Here is a 23,281-nt window from a genome sequence, read left to right on the forward strand (position 1 = left end):
TCTGCGGTGGAGTGCAGAAGTCAAGGGTAATTATAGCCAACTACATACTCTGACGACCATGAAAACCCCTTGAGAAGGCTCCCTTTCAAAGGAAACGCAAATCAGAGTTTGCACTTTTTTTGCTTGTACCTCCCCCCTCTTTTTACCAGCATATTCAAATAACTTTCCCTTATCTATAATTCCCTGGACTTAAGTCATAATTTAAGGGAAAAAAAGAAATAACCACAGAGACTCCAAGGTCTCATGCTGCCTGCATATGATTTTTTTGAACTAGGCAACATTTTAAAGGAAAGAGTCCCAATGCTATCCATTATTCTGTCCTGTCACTTGCTGTGTCCTCTAGTTGTATTCTATAGGCTGGATACCCCTTCAAGTAAAACCTGACATGCTGAAAATGTTAATGGATTTTGCAAACCAAATTTTACGAAGCATTACAAACTGAACACATCCAAAATAAAAGTTCTTCATCGGCTCCTCCAAACCTGTCCCATGTTTCACTGTCCCATCTCACTCTAAGACACCTCTATATTCCCAATGGTTCTGGTAAAAAAAGTCCTAGAGTCATCTTTGACTCTTCTGTTTCTTTCACATTCTATCAAGAAATCTCCCACCAGATCATGAAATCATATTGGCTTTGCCTTCAAAATATTTCCAGAATCTGAACAATTATGTCCTCCTTCCATTTCTACTACCCTGTTCCAAGCCACCCGACATGCAGCTCACTGCCAGATCCTCCTCACAAGCCTCAAAGGCTTTTACCCGCACCCTTGCCCAGTTTATTCTCAACACAGTGACTAGAGCTGTATTGTCCAATATGATAGTTACTTTCCACATGCGGCTTGTTAAACCTGAATTTACATTACTTAAAATCAAATTAAGAATTCACTTCCTCAGGCACACTGGTCACATTTCAGGTTCATGTGTAGTAAGTACCTACCATATTGGATAACAGAGAACATTTGCATCATTACAGAGCATTCTGCTGGATGGCACTCAGTTAGGGAGAGCCTTCCAAATCAACTCAGTGTCGGTCAGCTCATGGCACTTTTCTGCTCAAAACCCTGTTATGTCTTGTCAATTCATCACGACAAAAATCCAAAGTCCTAACTGTCATCCATGAAGTCATATGCACTCAAGCCCCCTGTATCTCCCTGACACTGTATCCTACCAGTTTAGGTCTTGCTCACTCTGGTTTAGCCACACTGGCTCCCTGATGCTCTGCAAACACTCAAATTTTGCTCCCAAAGTGGGTCTTTGGACTGGCTGTTCCACTTCTTCAACTATCTGCATCTCTCTTTTACCTCCTTCAAGTCTTTGCCTAAATTTCACCTCCTGTGACCTCCCTATTAACAAATTTAATCAGCCACCAACCAGTCAGTCTTCCAATTTTCCTTATCTTATTCCAAACTTACTTAGCACTTGTGGCTTCATTTACAACATCACTGACTTATTTATAACGTTTATTGTGTTTTGTTTTCTCCCCCACTAGACACGAGAGTACAGAACTGTGTTTTCTCTCTGATGTATCCCAAGCACCCAAAACAGTGCCTGGTACAAAGTAGGCTTCAGTAAATTTTTTTTTTAGTAAATCAATATATGAATAAAAATGACAGACTTTATATTTTAAAATAGTCTTCATTTGTAATAAAGACTCTGGAATTTTTAAAAGCTTTCAAGAATTAAAAAAAAATAATAACATGAAAGAACCTGGCAAACAGTATATGCTAAAAAACTGGATAATGAGTTTTGCATAAATTATTTCATTGTATCATCATTGTGGCCATATGACGAAAGTATGACTATCTCCTCAACATGCTCATGAGAAAATTGAGACTCAGAGAAGTTAAGAAACTTCTTCCAACTTCTTTTAGCAGTTAAGTCTCTAGTTGGCCTGGATTTAAGCCCATGTATGCCTGAGTTTATTGCCCAAGTTTTTAAGCCAAGCAATAATTTAAAAGTAACAAATAACAATTAACAAGTAGGAGTCACCAAGAATTGCCCCGATGCCATTTTAAAAATCAACTTTACCGAGGTATGATTTATACAATAATATGCATTCATTTTAAGTGTACTGTTCCATGCGTTTTGGCAGATATATACACCACTATAAACACCACCACATTCAAGGCAGAATATTTCCATCACTCCAAAAAGTTCCCCTGTCCCCTTTTGCAGTCAATTCCCTTCTTAGGGCAACCACTATTCTGATTTCGGTCACCAATAGGTGAGTGTTGCCTATTCTCTTAAATTTCATATAAATGGAACCATACAGAATGTACTCTTTTGTTCGGCATGTTTTTCAGTCATCCTTGTTTTTGTGTGTATCAATAGTTCATTCTTCTTTATTGATGAATGGAGTTCCATTGTATGAATACAGCAAAATCTAATCTGCTTGCACATTCACCTTTTGCAGGACGTTTAAGTAGTATCTAGTCTTTGGCTTCTATGAATCAAATAGTAGCTGAGAATGTTCTTGGACAAGCCTTTTTATGAACACAGGCCTTTATTTATTTCAGGTAAATACCATGGAGTACATTTGCTGGGTCAAAGGGTAAAGGTAGGTTTAACTTTCTACATTGAAACAACTCTGTCAAACCATTTCCAAAATGATTATACCACTTGACACACTCATCAGCAATATGCAGACTTCCAGTTGCTTCTGGTCTTCAGTATCATTTGGTATTGTCAATCTTTTTAATATTCTCCATTCCAGTCAGTGTGCAGTGGTGCCCCATTGTAATTTATTTCATATATTCCTGAGAGCAATTGATATTGAGTACCATTTCATGCATTTATTGACTATGTGTATGTCTCCTTCTGTGATATATTAATTTATTTGATATATTCCTGAGAGCAATTGATATTGAGTACCATTTCATGCATTTATTGACTATGTGTATGTCTCCTTCTGTGATATATTAATTTAGTATTTTGCTCCTCCCCTCCTTTTTTGGTAAGGGGATTGGCACTGGTACCATTTTATATTTTTTCTAGTTAGACAATATGAGAGGCAGTATAGTATAATGGTTAATAGAATGTGCTACCCAGATCCAATTTTAGTTCTGCCATTTGCTCATATAAAGCTTAGTAAAACATTTATTTTTATGTACTTTAGATTTCTTATCCAGAAAATGTTAATAATAGCACATGCCCCAAAGATATGGAAGCATTAATATGTATCGTGTGCTTAAAGTACTATTTGATACATAATAAGCACTGAATAAATATTAGTTATTATTATAGGATGGAAAGAGTATCTTACCCTCAATTTTCTATGAGTTCATTCACATATAGATGTCACTACAATTTTGACTCTAAAACCTGGGCCTTTTGTTTTCCTGTATACTAGCACTTTCTGCCTAATCTTGCTCAGATTATTTAACTTCAATTTCCTTTCTGCTGGATTCAGGGGGTCAATAAATAATGTTCCTGTCTCTTCCACCACTAGATAAAGAAGACAATGGAGTCCAAGAAACGGAAATCTAGATAATAACCTTATTACTGATAATCATGAATTGGGGAATGTGGCTGAGATCTGTGGCCAAATAGGTCTTCCAACACTATCTCCACTGCGTTAGACCAACTATCCCTTCACACTTGCAGGTAGAGGAGGCAAACACAAGTCTCTCATCCGAGGCAGGCAACCTCCAGGGTGGCAGAAGAGAAGTGTGCATCCTGCAGACAGGCAGCACAAGAGAGAAGATGCTGAGACGGTACCGTGGCAGTGGCATGCCTGCTCAGATATAGTCTTAAACTGGTCGATCAGGTAAGTCACTCCTGCTTCTTTGAGGAGGGATGAGAGAAGAGGCAGAGGGGACATCTTCCATTTTATGGAAGTGGGAGTGCTAAAACATGTGAGCTTTGGTTATCACTGTAAGCCCAATAAATAACACTGACTATCTGATATGACATCCAGCACATGCTAGGCATGGCAGATACTCTCTACCAACTGAGGCAAGAGATGTGTATACACTGTTACAATGTATCACAAGTTTTTAAAAGTGACACGTAAGCTGGAATTGGAGCCCAGAGAAAGAAAAGTTTAAATCTCCCTGAGGAAATAAGGAGGTAACACTTGAATTCAATCTTTAACAACAATAAAAAAATGATTAAGTGTCACTGGGTGGCCACACAGCATACTAGAATAACAAACATATACAAAGGCTTATAGACATGGAAAAGGAAATATTTGGAAAACACACAAGAACATCAACATCACTGGAGCATAAGTGCATGGGAGAAAGTTAATAGAAGTTAAAACGTGATGCAGTAAACTTGGTATGTTACAAAGTAATAGTATAATAGTATCAAATAGTATGATTCCATGCTAGGAAGTTTCTAGTTATTCTCCATTCATTAATCCTGATGTCAAATTCTTAAAGAAGTTTGAAAGGAAGTTAAATGTTGGAACCCCAAACTCATTAAGCCAAAGAGAAAAGTCAAGCTGGGAACTCAGTCACACAAACCTGTCTCCCCCTTTTGGTTCCTAAATAAGATGGCTACAAGATGAAAAACTACACGCCTCCCCCATATTTTGCCTACAAGGAGATTCCTAGTGAGCTGTTAAAATTTCACCATGGCAATGGAAATTGATAGCTTATCTTTACAGGTGCAGTCACCCCAGCCCACCAGACACAAATGCATATCTGATTGTTCCCCTGCCCCACTGTGTCTGTATTTATCTTATGTAAAATGCAGTTTCACTGCATTTTTCCTCTGCCCCATTTGTTTATGTCATCTTATGTAAAAAAAAAAAAAAAAAAAAAAAAAAAATGCCGGTTCACTGAGCCAAAGGCATGAATAACTATTGTTCCCTACCCTGCTCTTACATGAAAATCGTGTACTTCTCAATTTCCCGCCATTTCCCATTTAAAGTTGGAGCCCTCAAAATCATCTTCAGGGAAAGGCATAGACCTGTCTTCCAGGTGCATCCTTAACTTTGGCAGATAAATCTCCTAAAATTCTTAAGACTTGTCTCGTCATTTTTCTTGATTGACAGAAGAAATATACACCGATCCTGCTATCCTTCCAATACAATGCTCTCTAGAATGATGGGCCTGAGAACATTCACAAGAATTTAAATATCTTCCCCATGATTTCTACTCAGCTTCAAACTCTCAGTGGGTCTATGAATAAACATTAAAACTGAGCTCCTGCTATGTGACAGTAACTGTGCTGGCTACTGAGGTACAGGGTCAGCTAAAGAGGATGCATTTGTTCAGCTGCTCACTTCTAGCTTAGTAAAATAACCAGCACAGAAGCCTTGATCAGTCTGTGACAGCGCTTGGGACCCTCTGACAAACAGCATCAGCTCACTCATGGAGTCAGTAAGCATTTCTAAAGTGCAGAATAATCAAATGGGCGCTCTCTCCACTTGTTACAGAGGGAATCCTGCTTTGAGTCTTTCCAGATAACAGAACCATTAGAAAGATTCGTAACTCATTTTCTTGAACACTTTGGATGAGAATAGAGATCAAGTCTGGCATGCTGAAGACACAGAAAACTTGTGGTTGGGAAAGGAGGGGAGGATGGGGATGAGTGATCCAAAAGAGCCAGCCCCAGAGCCTTTACCAGGGCAGCCACTGGGGAAGAAGAGTCAAATGTGATGGTGGCGATGACGCTGAAGACATAAGGAAGAGAGTTAGAAGAAACCGTATTGTTTATCAAGTGATGCGACTGTACCAAGAGATGAATCCTCACCAATGAGCCACGGAGGAACTATTGTAATCTTCATCTTTCAAAGGTGAACTCTAAGGCTAAGGGAGGTTGAGTCATTTCCCCAAGCTTATAGGAAATCTCGGAACAAAATTTTAAAGCTAGGTCTTTGTGACTCCCAAATCCAGAGATTTGTGTGTGCAAATGTGTATGTGTGAACGTTCAAAATTGAAGACTGTCTAACTCAGCGACCCTCAATCTTGACTGAGCATCATGGTCATCTAGAGCTTTTGTTAGAATATGGGTTTCTGGGTCCTAGCCCCAAAATTTCTCATTCCTTAGGCCTGGGACGAGACATTTCTCACAAGTTTCAGGTCTTGCCGATACACTGCACCTGCTGGTCTGAGAGGACACTTTGAGAATTAGTTCCTTTTCGTTGTTGTTCTTCTAATCACTATGCAACTCTTTCACTATGCAATGCTTTCTAGGAGGCATGGAGGAAAAAAAAAAAGTAAAGTGAGGGGAAAAGATTAGAAAGTAATAATGGGACAATAAAAGCCCTGAAGACAAACTTCACCTCTTTCCTGCGTTGCCAGAGCGGGTCTAAACTGTTTCTACTAGACAGGATGAATAAGAGATTTTGTTGCTTTGGAAATCCCTCCTGGTTAGAGCCTGACAATATTTATGATCCTCAGAGGTATGGCCATGGGTTCAAGTTATAAGTAGGTTTAAAAATAATACCAAAAGCTAAGGTGTGGGGAAAACAAGCTTCAGAATCTATCAAACCACCCTACCTTCTCCATTAACCTCATCACCATCTTAAATCATTTCTCTCTTAAACAAGTCTTTCTCACCTTCCTGTCCTTGTTTGACTCAATCTTTTACTTTGGAATTTTCATTTCTCTTTGCTCTGCTTCCCATGAAAGACCATCAGAATGAGAAGCTGTCTTTTAAAAATATAGTGAGGTCCCAGAAAGCAATCTATAATGTAAAAAGGTTATTTAAACCCTGCACACTGCCTGACACAGACCAGGTACCCCACAAATACATGGTTCTGAAGGAATGATAGTAATTTTAGGAACCTCCTTTGTATTTCTAAAGAAAATCATACTTATTACCGACTGTGCTTTTGCTGCGTAGTATGTAATAAATTTGTGATTAATAAATAACATAAGGAATCCTTTAGAATGAAGTGAACAAGAGGCAAATTAGGATACAAACTTTTTCAACAAAGTGAATGGCTACTTAACTTCTGCCAAAACCATCAACTTAACAGGAAAATAGAACAGTCTGTTAATTTTTTTTTCTTAGAGATAGGGTCTCAGTCTGTTGCCTGACTGTACTGACTGGAGTACAGTAGTGCTATCACCCTTCACTTCAGCCTCAAACTCCTGGGCTCAAGTGATCCCCCTGCCTCAGCCTCCCTAGTAGTTGGAACTACAGGTACATGCCACTAGCCCAGCTAACTTTTTTATTTTTTGTAAAGAGGGGGTCTAACTTTGTTGCCCAGGTTGTTCTCAAACTGCTGGCCTCAAGTGATCCTCCCACCTTGGCCTCCCCAAATCTTGGAATTATAGGTATAAGCCACTACATCCAGCCAATTTGTTAGTTTTTACATATGGCTCACCAGCATTTCTGAAAGTAAGGTCCATGTGTCATGAAGGATACACCAAAAAAATGTGAATGACATCTGGAAAATTTTTTAATAGTTATGCATTGAAACTGTAATAGAAAAAAATGTAATCCCATCTCAAACCTATGATTTGATGAATATTATTTATTAGGACTGGAGTTATATTTTGAATGTGAATTGGTTTCTAGAAAAGCAATAAATGAATAATAATATGGAGATAACACAACTAAAGAAGGTAGTTATTAATGACTGAATATTAATGACTGAAGTTTAGGAAACACTAGTAATAGTGACTGGTACCAGTCACCGGTGAAGAAGAGGAAATTTCACATCAATGTGTGTGACTTGTTTTGTTAAATTCCACCATTTAAAAGTTTGTGGCTTTGGGCAAGTTGAAAATATTTTCTGAGCTCCAGGTCAAAAGAGGTAATAATTCTTCCTTGAAGGGTTTTTGTGAAGATTGAGGTAAAGTAAAATAAATCTTTAAGTAGAATGCCTTATGTGGGGCACAGGCTCACTTAGCAACTACTGGAGATGATAGTAAATGGTGATAGTGATGGTGATGGTGGTGGTGGTGGCAGAGAAGGAGGAACAGGGAGATAAAGAGGAGGAAGAAGAGGAACAGGAGCAGAGGGGGAAAGAGGAGCTATAAACCTCCACAATTTCCATGCATTTTTCAGTTACTTAGAACTTTCATATTTCTCTTTGGATATTGGGAATAAACCAACTTAAAAATGATTCTACTTTTTAGTATGGGCTGGGCGCGGTGGCTCATGCCCGTAATCCCAGCACTTTGGGAGGCCGAGGCGGGAGATCACGAGGTCAGGAGATCAAGACCACGGTGAAATCCCTTCTCTACTAAAAAAAACACAAAAAATTAGCCGAGCATGGTGGCGGTCACCTGTAGTCCCAGCTACTCAGGAGGCTGAGGCAGGAGAATGGCGTGAACCTGGGAGGCGGAGCTTGCAGTGAGCCAAGATCGTGCCACTGCCCTCCAGCCTGGGCAACACAGTGAGACTCCGTCTCAAAACAACAACAACAACAACAACAAATTTACTTTTTAGTAAAGTTGAGATTGTAATACTGTCAGTAAAATGTCATTCTTGACCAAGTGTAACAAGGTGTCTCTCATTTCTATAACCTGGACTTTTGTACTTTCCCAATTATCTTTTTTATAATTCTTTGAAGAAAAGATGACACAAAAATCTTATTAATATTACTAAAGATGTACCTTGAATTTATAGACAATATTAAAAAAGCTAGCTGCTAATAGTTTTCCCATATTATAAAAGGCATATAATGTATTTGGGTATGGTGATGATTTGAAACGTATTAAATTAACAGGGAATAGGATCATATAGAGAACAAAAGCAGTGATTAGCAGCAGGTACAAACTATTGTTCCCAGGTTTACTAGTAGGGATAAAGTCTTCATTTAAAGAGAAAGAATTTTCTACCAAGCAGTATTTAAACCAGGCATGGTCTATGTGGATAGGCCTGGATAATTCATTGACAGTAAAATTGCCACTTAATTATCATGCCAAACAACTGACATGGTAGAGATAACCCAGAACCTAACCCTTGGCCTTGGCAAACCAAATGTTTACACTTCTGTTAGGGACACAGACACATTGCAGAGTCTTAATGTAAGTTTGAAATCACAAGCAAACATACCTTCACAAAACCAAGGCTGCATAACTTGGCTTTTGCTCCAAATTGCCATTTACACTGTGTGTCAGCATCATAAATCTGTCCTGGTAGTTTGTCCGGATATTTATACTGTCCTGCTTGCTTGGGCTCATCCACTAGACACCCCGCCTGAGGTGTGCTGTAATGACAATACATGCTTCTTAATTATTCTGTTGATCTGTGATCTTTCCATTTACAACAACACACTTCTGAATGCATTCATGCAAAGAAAAATAGAACATGGTTCCAGAAACAGGTATATGTTGAAAGTTCAAATCTATGTTTATGCCAAAGAGTGAGTCCTGTCTAAGAGGATGGAATGTACACAGCCAGGAAGGGTTTTACAGGATGCTGAAAATTCTAGTCATCCAAGTGATTTGGCTTGGGATTTGACAGGAGACAGGAAAGGTTAATACATTTGAAAACTCCCATCAACAATCTTATTCAACAATATTTGACAATTTGTACTGAGTCCCTACTCTGTGGCAAACCTTAGACAAAGCACTGAAGGTACAAAATAAACCAGACAGACACAGTACCTGTCTTCATGGAGTTTTAAATCAAGTATTTTCTTTTTTTACACAGATAATGGAGCAGAGGTCAAAGATGTACTTTAACTCACAATAAGCCTTACAGACAAAAATAAATAACATTCCTAAAGAATCAAGAGGAATAATGAACTGAGGAATGAGGCAGAAAAATTTCCTTCAGATATGTTTGACTGTGACCTGTTGAGAGCAAAAATCAGTCCTGATGGCATGGATATTCTTAGTACCTTATCTCCACTTACTTAAATAATTAAAATGTGGTACCACCGAGAGGTTAATTATCGTGGTGGTTAAGCGTAATTTTGTAGTGAGACAGATGTGGGTCCTAATCAACCATGCAACCAAGACCAAGTTATGTAGCTCTTACACAGCTCATGAGTGACAATGACTCTCATAAAGGTTGTTACACAGTTCAAATGAGAAAATATAACATGCTTCATAAAGCATAATAAGCAAAGTTAGCTGCTGCTGTTATCATTATTATAACATTTAACTACAAAAGCATTTAACTACATACTAATGGAAATTCAACCTATGTTAAGTTGATCTTGATTTTAATACTTATTAATTGCATTCTTACATGAGTTGGAAAAAATAATTTTAGTCACCAAACCATGAATTTAAAACTAATAAGAAAATCTTCATGGCAAAGCTTACTAACAAAAAGTCTGTTGATTTTTTACCACCCTTTGGGCATATGTGGTTAGATATCTTCCCGTTTAATATGCTTTGTGTATAGATCTTACTAATTCTTTAAACGTTTGCAAATAATATACAGTGGTACAGGTTAAAAATAAAGTATCAAAAGTGTCAATTCCCAAAGAAATTTCACTAACATCTGTTCAAAGAGATATGGGATTAGCATCTAAGTGTCCTTGTGGGTCAACATAGATTAAAAAGGTAGGGGTGTGTGTGTGTGTGTGTGTGTGTGTGTGTGTGTGTATTTCAACTTTGGGTTAATTGTTTAATATGAATTAAATAGTACAACTTTCCTAACTCCTACTTTTACTAATGCAACTTAAGGTTTCTGTGTTATTAAAAGCATTTTATATAGCCACCATCTTCTTTGGCTATCATTTGGACATAAAGCTAGCTCCTGGCCATTTCAAACACAATAGTCAAACAAGAAAATGCTCTATTCATTAAAACACAAACACACACTCATACCATTTGAGCATTTTTAAAATACTCTATGACACATTGATCGATTAGATTGAAATAATTGTCACAGTAAAAAGACAATATACCTAGCAGCCTCTGGAAGTCACAGGGGAGAGATGGTTGAGTACAGATGCTAGAGTCAGAACAGATCTAAGTTTGAGTCTTCTGTCTGCAACTTACCAGCGATAGTACCTTATGCAACACAATTAACCTAAGACTTGATTTCTCAACTCTAGATTGAGGATAATAGTATTGCCGTGAGGATTGAAAGAGGAAATATGTGGAGAACATTTAGCACAGTATTAAGCTTCAATCTATTTTCTTCAACAATAATGTCATCATCATCATCATCATTATCATCATCATTTGTCTTTCTGTTTATTGAGAGATCAAAAGGTATTTCCACTGAGTATTTGTTTTCAGGTCTATGGAGCACAATTCTGTCATCACCCCAAACCTAGGAGCACCCCTGGATTTAACCTGTCATACCTGAGGAATTTCTTGAGATACTGGCGGCTGCAGGAAGACCATGAAAACACTCCATTGTTTCCGGTCAGTGTGGGAGACATGATATTGCCTTCAGCCTTTCTGCAGGGATTCCCTTCTCCGTCGTGAATCATACCAAAGCTGAAACAGAATGAAGAAAACAAAATCCTGCTTTGTGAACCCATTTTTCTGAAGGATAATCTGAGGAAGAAAAAAGATGTATTGATCAACAAAACCAAGTGAGAGACAGAGTTATTAAAACTGGAAAAGAGAAAGACAAATTACTATAGACTGTTATAAAATTCACGCAGAAAATTTTAAAAAGGCTGAGGGCTTTGTTATGTTATTTCCTGACCACAGAATCAAAGAATGGTCTAGCTGCTACATGTTTTATGGGCTGGAAAATTTTGGTCAAGTTAAAATTTAGGTATAAGCTAAGCCAAAGTGATGGAACAGCCAAATTATTTAGTTTCAAACAGTAAAATTCTTTTCTTGTCACCAACTATGGAACTATGGTAAAGAAGTTCAGAATGAGTAGGAAGTAAGTACAGAGAGATGATGATTATAAGTTGTTCATGAACTGTTCATATATAAGGCTAGCATGGTATAAAAACTTCTCTCCAACTATGATCAATTTATTAGCTGAAATCACAAACTCTAATTGTAATTAAACTCTCTTATAATAAACATTTTTTTAACATGCTTGAACCCCTTTATTGAAGGCTATTAAATCTTGACCATTACTGTTATCTTTCAGATGTATTATATGAGAAAACTTTAATTTGTTTCATCACAGAAGGGTCTAGTAATTATAGAAGAAAAACTTTAGGTGGTCTACTGTCTAGAAATCATGCATATTATACCTGAAGAATTCTCAAATTTCCTGACAGGAAGAATAAATGTGACATTAATGTGCATACCCACATAGGATACATACCATAAAGACAAAGCTTACTTCAGGCGATGTTAAAGTGGTAGAAGATGGGGAAATAAGAGTCTTTGATCTTCTCTAAAAAATTCAGCGCAGAGAAAAGTCTTTTCTGAATTTTTTTTTTTTTTTTAGGGATGCAGAGGACGGAAGGATATAAATATGAATTTCATCATTAATTTAAATTGTTCTTAATCTCATTATTTAAAAGAATAAAACTTGTTTCTTAGACCATATATTTATAAGGCAGATATGATTCCTATGTAAATAAATATGTTATCCTGATATAATTTCATTTATAGAGTTAGCCTTTGAAAGTAGTCTATACCAAATAAATATGTTACGATAAAAGATACGACGTTTTTGTGACCCATGTCTATAATATGGCCATTTTTCCAGCATTCCTTCCACTTTGTCAGGAAAATAGTAGCAGGGCAGCTGTATGCTATCCTATCAGTGACTTCCTTGGGTATTCAGAGGTGACCACTCAAAAAATAGGTATTGACTAACCTCAATGTATACTCAGGGAAAGCATTTTCTTATCCTCAGCTTTTCCCAGTTTAATTCTTCTTCTCACCTAACCAAGACATTAAGGGGATTTGTTTGGGAGACACCCTTTCTAAATATATTTGTGAAAGTAAAAAACAGAAAGAAACCTATAAATAAAGCACCAGAAGAAAGAGCAAGAATCCCAGAAACAGAGATGGGGTAGGAGAGATTGAAGCCATTACGCTAGAGGAAAAGAACTTACTTAGAACTTCAGTGGAATTTTATGTGCGTAAGAAAATCAAGTTGGAATTTAATTTTGAACTTAACAATCTTAAATTTAATTTAATAACATTTTAGAAGATGATAAGATATTTTCTTTAGCACATGCCAAATGCCATATAAATAGCTCAGGAATTGTCTGTTTCAGAACTTCTTAAGTCCATGTTATTTAGAACTTAGGTATGTATTTTATTTTACCATCTGTCCTTCCCCCAACCTCTGACTTCTCTCCCGAATCCTACCTGAGGAATATGCTCTGCTTTTCCTTATCTAAAATGTTGGATTTTGATTTTGGATAATTTTAACACATATGCAAAGATAATGACATTTTTCAATGACCAGTATTTTGAAAAGTGACACCTGTTCGGTTGGACTACATGCTGGTAAAACAAACTTAGACATACATTTGATATGCACACATATTTTGTTTCCTGCTTTGTATGAGAAGCATTGTTCTTAATGAGCATTTTTGCTTCTCCATTTACAATTTTAAAAATTGGCTTATTCATATCTAGGAAAGTGTGCGTGTGTGTCTAAATGTGTGTGTGTGTGTATAATAATGTTGGAAATTTGTTGGATAACAATAACAACAATGATCAAGATTTAAACTTCCTAAAGATAATAAATGTAGCTCATAGAAGATACTGGCACTGTCCGGGCATGGTGGCTCACACCTGTAATCTCAGCACTTTGGGAAACCGAGGTCGGCAGATCACCTGTAGTCAGCCTGACCAACATGGTGAAACCTCATCTCTACTAAAACTATAAAAATTAGCCAGGCATGGTAGTGGGCACTGGTAATCCCAGCTACTCAGGAGGCAGAGGCAGGAGAATCACTTGAACCCGGGAGGCGGAGGTTGCACCGAGCTGAGATCGTGCCACTGCACTCCAGCCGGGGCGACAGACGGAGACTCTGTCTCAAAAAAAGAAAAAAGATAGCAGCACCAACATATAAAAATACCAACTATGGTTACTGAATGATGTTTGCTTTTAAGTCAAAAATTAACTAGATGCTTTGAAAATATATGAGTTATTTCCTGTATGTTGAATAAAATATACACACAAGTACACACACACAAACATTCCTCAACTGGTATATCTGAAGAGTACTACACATTGAAATCATTATTTTGTAAAGTATTATACTTGCTCCAATGCAGCTGCTATTGCTCAAATGTTTGAAAATTCTCTATAGCGTTGTCTCCATCATAAAAGGAAGATTTAGTAACACCAATCAAAAGAATATTAAGTACATGCAATGTTGCCAACTAAAAGAATATTCAGTACATACAGCAAAAGTTTTTTTAAAAAGCAGCATGCCATTATACTCTGGGAATTTATTTTTCTCCATGATTACTTCCTGTGCATAAAGAATCAGCTAGAAGTGTCTTCATTGCTGCAAAACATGAACAAAAATAACAAATGCCTAGCAGCCCAGAGACTCCATCTGTGCACACGAAGGAGTACTGTGTGGCTATTAAGTGCTGCTGTTTAAAGAGGATGAAATCAACAACAGCTAGCCTTTATTGAGCCCTTTGTATAGTCAGAAACTATTCTAAGCTTTACACAAGACTGATCCTCTTTGTTCTGCCTAAGTCAACAACAACGGTTAGAGGAACGCCAATGAATCACCCAACTAGTTTTCACATAAAGTAGTGGGTCAAAGAGCCACTTACTTGTGCCCTGACTCATGAGCGATGGTGAAGGCAAGGCCAAGTCCTGTGTCCTCATTGATGGTACAACTTCGGTACTTAGAGCACATTCCACTGATGGGGGCAAACCCTATTGAAAGAGCAGTTTCAAATGTGAATCCAAAGGTTGCACACACAGATACATGATGATGATTTATGTCCTCAAAATGTTCTACACAGTTTTAGTTGAATAGATCAATGCATTCAATGTTTTTGCAAAAAAAAAAAAAAAAAAAAAGATCTATAGTTCTTTGTCCTGTGTAATGATAATGTATAAATGCAACATTTCCTATTTTCTTGCTTTTGTTACATATTGTTATCAATTGATCCTCGTAAGAGCCCTGTAAGGTCAGTATGAGTACTGTAATTCCCATTTTACATTTAGTTTAGTAAGTTACCAAATATTTATATGCCTCGTCTGAGTTTATCATTCAGGTCAGAGCAACGGATAGAATGATAGCAAAACCAATGCAAAATGCTCACTGAACAGTGGCATTAACGTCACAGCTCAGGGTGTATTTTCCAAGGAAAAACACATATCCTGGTCTTTTACTAGAGCATAAAACATGAAAATGTCTAAGCAATGTATGCAGGTTAAATTCATTTTTCTCTGGTTCTTTATAATGTGGTAAGTGCTTCTGTTCCCAAAGTTACCTCCCTCTAAGAGCCGTTATAAAAGCATCCCGGCCAGCCCTTAAGTCTATCTTCAAATACAATGCAGTGTGTGAGAACATCTTTCTTTCCAGTTTTGGGTCCTAATAATCAGTAGAACAAATCTATGTACCCATCTAATATTAAATGCATGCTTGTGAATGGATTGTACCCACTTCATTGTCAAGACGGAAGTGAGATCAGCTGGGAAATCTAATACAAAGGCACAAACAAGGGGTGGGATCATTATCATTACTGCCATCATCATCATCACTAAATAAATGGTTGCAAATTCACACACTGTGCTATATGTCTATTATATATCTGTGTGTGCATGTATTTATAGCTTAGGAAACCAAAGCTCAGAGAGGTGAATTAACTTGTTCAAGATCTCAGAGTCATAAATTCTACACTCAGGAATCAACCACAGACATATGGGAAGTCAAAGCCCATGCCCTTTGCATTAGGACACACTGCTTAAAGTAAGTGACCTTTTCCACAGTTGGTGGAATTTCTGGTGTTTTGTTTTTTCCAAGCTTTTTAGTACATTTTGGTCTCTGGATAACAGATAACACTGTCTGCTTCTCAGAATCTCTCTTGAAAACATCAACAATGCACTGGATTATCATATGTCACTTTGCACATTCCAAATTCAGAATATGAATGGATATATACCATCTTTCATTATAAAAACCCTTTCTATGGAACAATTCCCAAAATAGTTGTGTTTTTGAAGACTGTGACTAATGGTTAATTGTTAAAATAAACTTATTTATAGGACATAACAGAGAAACTGCACACAATTTAAGAAACATAAAAAAAATTTCTGCCCTGGCACAGTGGCTCATGCCTGTAATCCCAGCACTCTGGGAGGCTGAGGTGGGTGGATCATTTGAGGTCAGGAGTTCGAGACCAGCCTGGCCAACATGGTGAAACCCGTCTCTACTAAAAATACAAAAATTAGCCAGGTGTGGTGGTGGGTGCCTGTAAACCCAGCTATTCTGGAGGCTGAGGCAGGAGAGTCACTTGAACATGTGAGGCAGAGGTTGCAGTGAGCCGAAATCGCACCACTGCACTCCAGCCTGAGTGATAAGAACAAGACACCATCTCAAAAAAATTAAAAAAATTCATAAAGTTTTATTAAAACACATCTGGATTCACTTATTTACATATTACTTGTGGCTGCATTTGAACAATACAGCTGAAATGACTAGTTGCCACAGAGACCTGTGGCCTGCATAGCTTAACATATTAACTATCTGGCCCTTCACAGAGAAAGTTTGCTGACTCCTGATTTAGACAGCCATCCATCAACTTTTAAAAAATGTTGAATTCCTATTATGTGCAATGGAATATACTAGAATATAGTATAGATATAAAAGATGCAATTCTTGCTATCACTGTCTTGTACAAATATGGAAGAACTGAGTACTTCAAAGTCAAGTAACTTCTAAAAAAGGCACTGTTACCTAGTGGCACAGTTAGGTACCATGGAGCCCAGTAAAATCCTCTTCAGCTACCTGATTCTGTGGTCCTGATGCTTACGGAATAACCTACAAGTTTCTAGTTAAATAAAGTATCTCACACCTCAATGATCATCAGTAGGATCAATAAAGAAAAATACAAGCCAGGCGAGGTGGCTCATGCCTGTAGTCCCAGGAGTTTGGGAGACCAAGGCGGGCGGATCACATGAGGTCAGGAGTTCGAGACCAGCCTGGCCAACATGGTGGAAACCCGTCTCTACTAAAAATACAAAAATTAGCCAGGCATGGTGGCAGGTGCCTGTAATCCCAGCTACTTGGGAGGCTGAGGCAGAAGAATTGCTTGAACCCAGGAGGCGGAGGTTGTAGTGAACCGAGATTGTGCCATTACACTACAGCCTGGGCAACAAGAGTGAAACTCCATCTTATATTAAAAAAAAATACAAAATGAATAAACTAAGTGGGCTCCCCACATTCTAAGTTCAGTTAAAAGAACAATAGTCACCACAGGGTACATGAGGTTACTCCACAATTTAAACATTACGTCTCTTTATTAAGGAACATAAGGGCTATCCATCATCCATAGAAAGTTTGCATACTGTGTTTTCAGCTAACAGGTGTGTGTGAAGGATCTGTTCATACCATACCTAGAGTGTCACATGGTTCATTCTTCCAAGAACAAATATCAAATCCTGTTAGTAAGATGGCATGATCATGTCTCTTGCCATTCTTTCCAATGAGGGCAGACTGCCATTGACAAAAACTATTCAGAGACTGGTCTGCATGATGGTTGATCAATAATCCTCCCTATGGGAAACCCACACAAATCAAAGTGTGAATTTGTCACAGAGATGAGAATGCTGAATCATTCCATTTGTACAGGCAAACACAGAAACGTATTTCTAGGGGAAAAGATCAGTAAACACTTGAGCTAAGGTAGGAGACATGAAAATCTCTATTTTAGGTAAATGCTCACAATATTTAAAGCAACTACAAAGTTTCTGTAGTGTGGTTTATGACTGATTATAGTTCTACAAAAAATAACCTGGCATCAGTTAGAACACCTTTGTTCATCTCACCTAGTACTACCTTTATAACACCGTTACAACTTTTAAAACATGATAATAAATTAATGGTGATGAAGTTCAATGGCTTTTCCATAAAGCCTCATCATTATTTCCATAGATGTCAGAATTCCCAGCAAAGCATCTGGCACATCATAGATTACAATCAATCAATCAATATAATGAAAATTCACTGAATGAATAAACAAATGATGATATGATTCCAAAGGACAAGAGAGGACCTACCCTTAAAATAATCATTTGTCAAATGTTTGCTTGGTCAAAGCTGTTGACTTGGCCAAGTTGAAGGTTTTTAGACAAGATCTTTAATTATCAGTTAATTAGGATGTGGCTGGCTTCAATGTCCTTGGGCAACCTATTAGTAGGCTAAACACAAAAGAATCTCCTAACCAGCACATGTCTTTTCTATCTTTCTAAAATTCCAAAAACCATTTGACAAGCTGTTAACTTCTGTAGCTCTCCACACCTGGGCAATTAGATCAATTTTTGTCTTGTCTGTGTCTTCCTGCTTTTTATGTTTTTTATTGGCGTTACAGAAGAGGAAAAGCCTCAGGGGACTTAAAAAACAGCCATTTGAATGGTAATCGCTATCTCAGAGAAACAGAGTTTAAACATCAAAACACTACAAAGCAGTGAGTACCATGTAATTTAACACTTTATTACATGTTCTGGTTTTCATAATTTGCCCCATGTTTGTGTCTTGCATCTCACTGTGATCAATCCAAGGGCAGTTAAATATCCCTTGTTTATTCCCTGTATTACCTAAGATGGTAGTGGTGATACAGTAGGTTTACTACAACAATTTTCTGATGTCTTATTTTCAGTATATTTTTGAAATATCCCTCTGCATCTACCAGCAATTACTCAGCATATCAAACTTGCAAAATCTAGCTAATCCTTAAATCTATGACCAAATTCACCTGCTTTGCGAAGCCTACATACGATTTATTTTATGTAACATATTTATATTTCATATTTTTATTTATATTATCTATTTGTATATTATTTAATACTTACGTACCATTATTTATGTATACATATGCATATATAAATACATTTAAATATAAATATTTTTCTGGTGCTTTAGTTTAATTGTGTGATTACACAATCTTTTAAAATTGTACTTTGAGGAGAGTCAGCCTAGTTTCAAATTTGAGCAGCTAACGACTAGTACATGGATTAGTGAACACAGTAGGTGTTCAAGAAATGTATTCTGAATGGCAGACTGAATGAAGACATAAATGAAGTTTGCCACTTACAGGTTCTTGTTCCAGAAGAATTAGGCTCACCACAACCACGTTTATGTCACTTCCAATAGTCCCATCTTTAAATAGGCCAGAAACCTGTTGGAACAATGGAACTGAAACAAAATCTCAAAATTTTCAAAACCTTAGGGGGAATCAATCAGACATATTGACTGAAGTATGCAGGCTTCAATTTTACCAAATATATGTACATATAAAGACAATTTCCTCAAAACTCAACTTAAAAAAATAAAACCACATATGTAGCTATTAAAAGTAATGGCAGAAACTGCAATTACATTTGCACCAACCTAATACACCTGCTATTCAACCCATGCAAAAGAATTCCATGACATTTATCTTCTTTGGAGAGCCAGAAGGTTCGTGACACCCCCCCTTACCATGTTCATTACTGTGAGAATGTACGTGGTGACATTTCCCTGGCCATGCTTTTCCACCATTTTCTTGTCTGCCACCACGAGGGTTTCCACATTGAGGCCCTTTTGTGATTTTCCAGCTGATCTCCTGGGTCGCCCAGAGCTCCCATATTCATCAAACCTTAGATAGGTGTCCTCTGTGGGAGGCTTGGGAGCATCTACGATGAACAGAAGAGCATTTGGAAGGGATATTAGAGAATATCTGGATAAGACAGTTGAGAGAGAAACTGAAACAAGGTAAGAAGAGAAACTATGTAATCAACACTCCACCAATCCATTAACAAGTGATGCTATCAGTGCCTGCCCGGGTGCCTTGCATCTAGTATGTGGTCAAGAAGGGCCTACTCAATAAATGTTTGGATGCACAGATGGGTAGATGGATGCACTGGACAGGATAGATGGATGGATGAGTGGATGGATGGATGGTGGATGGATAAATGGGTAGGTGGGTAGAAATAAATGGATGATGGATGAACTTAGTAACTCAAAAATGCTCTAAAAGGAAAAAACAGAAAGAAAGAAAAGAAAAGAAAAAAGAAAAGGAAAGCAAAGGAAAGTAAAGAAAAGAAAAGAAAAGAAAAGAGCTCTAGGCCAGGCGTGGTGGCTCACGCCCGTAATCCCAGCAATTTGAGACGCAAAGATGGGTGGATCACTTGAGGTCAGGAGTTTGAGACCAGCCTGGCCAACATGGTGAAACCCCACCTCTACTAAAATTACAAAAATTAGTCAGGCATGGTGGTGCATGCTTGTAATCCTAGCTACTTGGGAGGCTGAGGCAGGAGGATCACTTGAACCCAGCAGGCAGAAGTTGCAGTGAGCCAAGATCACCCCACTGCACTCCACAAGCAAGTCTCTCCTTTACGTCCTCAAAAGAAACACCCAACCACACCTACGCATTTACCTTTAAGATAAAGTCTCTGGGTGACAGAGTGAGATTTCATCTCAAAAAACAACAACAACAAAAACAAAAACAAGCTATAATTCTAGTTAGTAGAATGGATCAACAAAAATCAATTTTGTGGGGAGAAACTTTGAAAGCAGAAAATGCTCATTTTACTACTCAAAAACTGCAGAAATAGTGTTAATCCTTTGGATCTAAATTTATTATTTATGAATTCATTAAATATACCACTTTATACATTATTTTCTAAATAAAATGTAAACAGCTCTAAAATACTGGGCATGTCTTAAACTCTCATTTCATCAACACAGACTTTAACATAGCACATAAGAAGCACTCAATAAGAACTCTTTGATGTGACACTGACTTAGTTATTAGGGAAACAGCATAGTTGGGGATGATATTAAAAACTGTATTAAACACTTTTCATAACTGGCAAAGTGTGGGCACCAAGTTAACAGAATGGATACTGGCCATAGCCATTGAGCAGAGACCTAGAAGTGCCTGCTCGGCCAGACATGATGCCTTTAGTTAATGGACAGCAACAACTATGAGCATTCCTGGGAAGAAAAATGGCACCTGGAAAGCTCAGGGAAGTAACCGTGTACTAACTAGTACAGAAATAGTTTAGTACTGCAACACTGGTCCAGCCATAATAGTGAAACTAGCTCCCTACAGAGTAAAATTAAAAGATAAAATTATTTAGAGTTAGATTTAAAAACTCAGGTTGGCCACTTATGAGCACAGTGACCTTGAGCCTCAGTTTCCTTATCTATGAAAACAGGTGACACTTGTTTATAAGGTTGTTGTGAAGATTTGCTTTGATGTCTCATATCAAACATGTCTTACCACTATAAACATCATTACTCTCATTAATACAGGCTAAATCATTACTCTATATATGCTAAATGGATGCCCCTTAATGAGGATATTTCAATAATACCAAAAACTCAAAAACCAGTTAAAATGGTAGAAACTCTTTCATTATTCCTCCTGATTAATATCTTAGTGATACCAGTTCCTCTTCTCCATGAGAATAAACTTCTTCTGGCTGTGCTATCCAACTTGGCGCACAATTTCGATGCGCAGCTACTGAGCCACAGAAGAATTTAAAAGTTTAAAAACCAATACTTGATTCAGGTATTGAAAATCTTTTGGCTGGGCACAGTGGCTCATGCCTTTAATGCTAACAATTGGGAGACCGAGGCAGGTGGATCACCCGAGGTCAGGAGTTTGAGACCAGCCTGGCCAACACAGGGAAACCCCATCTCTACTAAAAATACAAAAATTAGCTGGGCGTGGTGGCGTGCGCCTATAATTCCAGCTAATGGGGAGTCTGAGGCAGGAGAATTGCTTGAACCTGGGGGGTGGAGGTTGCAGTGAACAGAGATCGCACCACTTCACTCCAGCCTGGGTGAAAGAGTGAAACTGTCTCAAACAAAACAAAACAAAAACAAAAACAAAAAAAACAAGCAAAAAGAAAATGTTTTAAATGTTTTAAGTATGTCCCAAACAACTTGAGTATGTAAATCTACTTTTTTGACCTTAATTTTATGCAAGTTAAATGCAGATTAAGTATTTCCAATAAAAATTTATCATCTGAATCGACTGGTTTAAGTGCTGTAAGTTTAAAATAAACGCTGGATTTCCAAAACTTAATAGGAAAAAATAATGTAACTCTCTCACTAATAATTTGTTATCCTGATTACATGTTGAGATAATATTTTGTATATGTTGGGTTAAATAAAATGTTGTTAAAATTCATTTACCCTTTTTTTAACTTTTAAAACTTGTGGCTATTAGAAAATGTAAAATTGTATTTAAGGCTTGTGTTACATTTCTATTGGACATCGCTGGTCTGGAAACGGCCGAAGGTTGTACCTAAGTCACAAACCATGCTCAAGGATACCTGTGTTTCACAGCTACCTCCCTCACATGCTAATGTTCTTGTTTCTGGAAGTCTCTCCTTTGTGTCCTCAAAGGAGACATCCAACCACACCTAGACATTTACCTCTGATTTCTTTTGTCATTGGAAATCTAGGTACTTTTCTCGGAAGCACAGAAATCAAGACTGGGACCTATGGCATGAAAGTAGGAGATACTAAAAGAGTAAAAAAGAAACCTTATCTAAATCTTTCCTAGTTTAACCTAGAATAATTGATCATCCAGCATTTGCCTGAGAGAGATAATTACTGGTCCTACACCAAGACAGATGCTCAGGGTAGCCCCATTTTGACTTGCAAAGCTTGTACACCCAACAGCACTCAGGAAAACCTGTCGAGGCCCACATAAGAACAGAAAAAGAAAAAGTTTCCTTACATACATTTCTTGCGTCGTCCACAAAAATGCTGCTTTTGCAACCTTCGATGATGATACTCTGTCTCTCGACTCTGAGATGCATGGGGAATGTGACTTGGGGAGTAACCAGGATAATTCCGGCCGGAGCCGGGGTAGCCACGGTACCGCTGGATCTTCTCCTCTGCTGTCCTTTTGTACAGTACGTGAGGATGGTGACCCGCAGGGGAGCTGTAGTTGTGTTCCTGGGCCAGAAGCTGAGGTAATGGCGAGATGAGGAATTCATTTTTTCGTGTCCTTATTAAACCTGACTAAAAAGCCAAACACAAAGCAAACAGTCATGATTCCATGCATCCCTGTGCCAAGGGTTGGTTTTCAACAACTGCTTCTGACTAATTCCTGTATGTGGGCACAGGAGCTAAAAGCTTCACACATATTGCTTCATTTTTATTTGCACCATTACAACGAGTTGCTATTAATATTGAGACAGGTCTCACTTTAAAACCAAAGCTGGAGAGCAGTGGCGCAAACATGGCCCACTGCAGCCTTGACCTCCTGGGCTCAAGTGATCCTCCCAGCTCAGCCTCTGGAGTAGCTGAGACTACAGGCACATGCTACCATGGCCAGAT

At 37.8% G+C, this 23,281-nt stretch overlaps 1 protein-coding gene across 2 annotated transcripts in view; it reads right to left on the bottom strand.

Moving 5' to 3' along the window:
• The window catches only part of ADAMTS18 (ADAM metallopeptidase with thrombospondin type 1 motif 18), a 152,370-nt gene that overhangs the window by 62,151 nt on the left and 66,938 nt on the right, over positions 1-23,281 (bottom strand). Inside the window, exons 4-10 of one of the 2 annotated variants that reach the window (XM_019011598.4) lie at positions 22,681-22,963; positions 19,421-19,614; positions 19,035-19,118; positions 17,338-17,497; positions 14,544-14,649; positions 11,175-11,312; positions 8,962-9,115 (exon numbers count right to left, since the gene is read on the bottom strand). In XM_019011598.4, the coding sequence (XP_018867143.4) occupies positions 8,962-9,115; positions 11,175-11,312; positions 14,544-14,649; positions 17,338-17,497; positions 19,035-19,118; positions 19,421-19,614; positions 22,681-22,963 (1,119 nt within the window). Of the gene's footprint in view, positions 1-8,961; positions 9,116-11,174; positions 11,313-14,543; positions 14,650-17,337; positions 17,498-19,034; positions 19,119-19,420; positions 19,615-22,676; positions 22,964-23,281 lie in introns of both variants that reach the window. The other variant, XM_019011599.4, reaches the window with a different exon arrangement.

Source organism: Gorilla gorilla, chromosome 18 (assembly GCF_029281585.2).
Source record: "Gorilla gorilla gorilla isolate KB3781 chromosome 18, NHGRI_mGorGor1-v2.1_pri, whole genome shotgun sequence".
Taxonomy (NCBI): domain Eukaryota; kingdom Metazoa; phylum Chordata; class Mammalia; order Primates; family Hominidae; genus Gorilla; species Gorilla gorilla.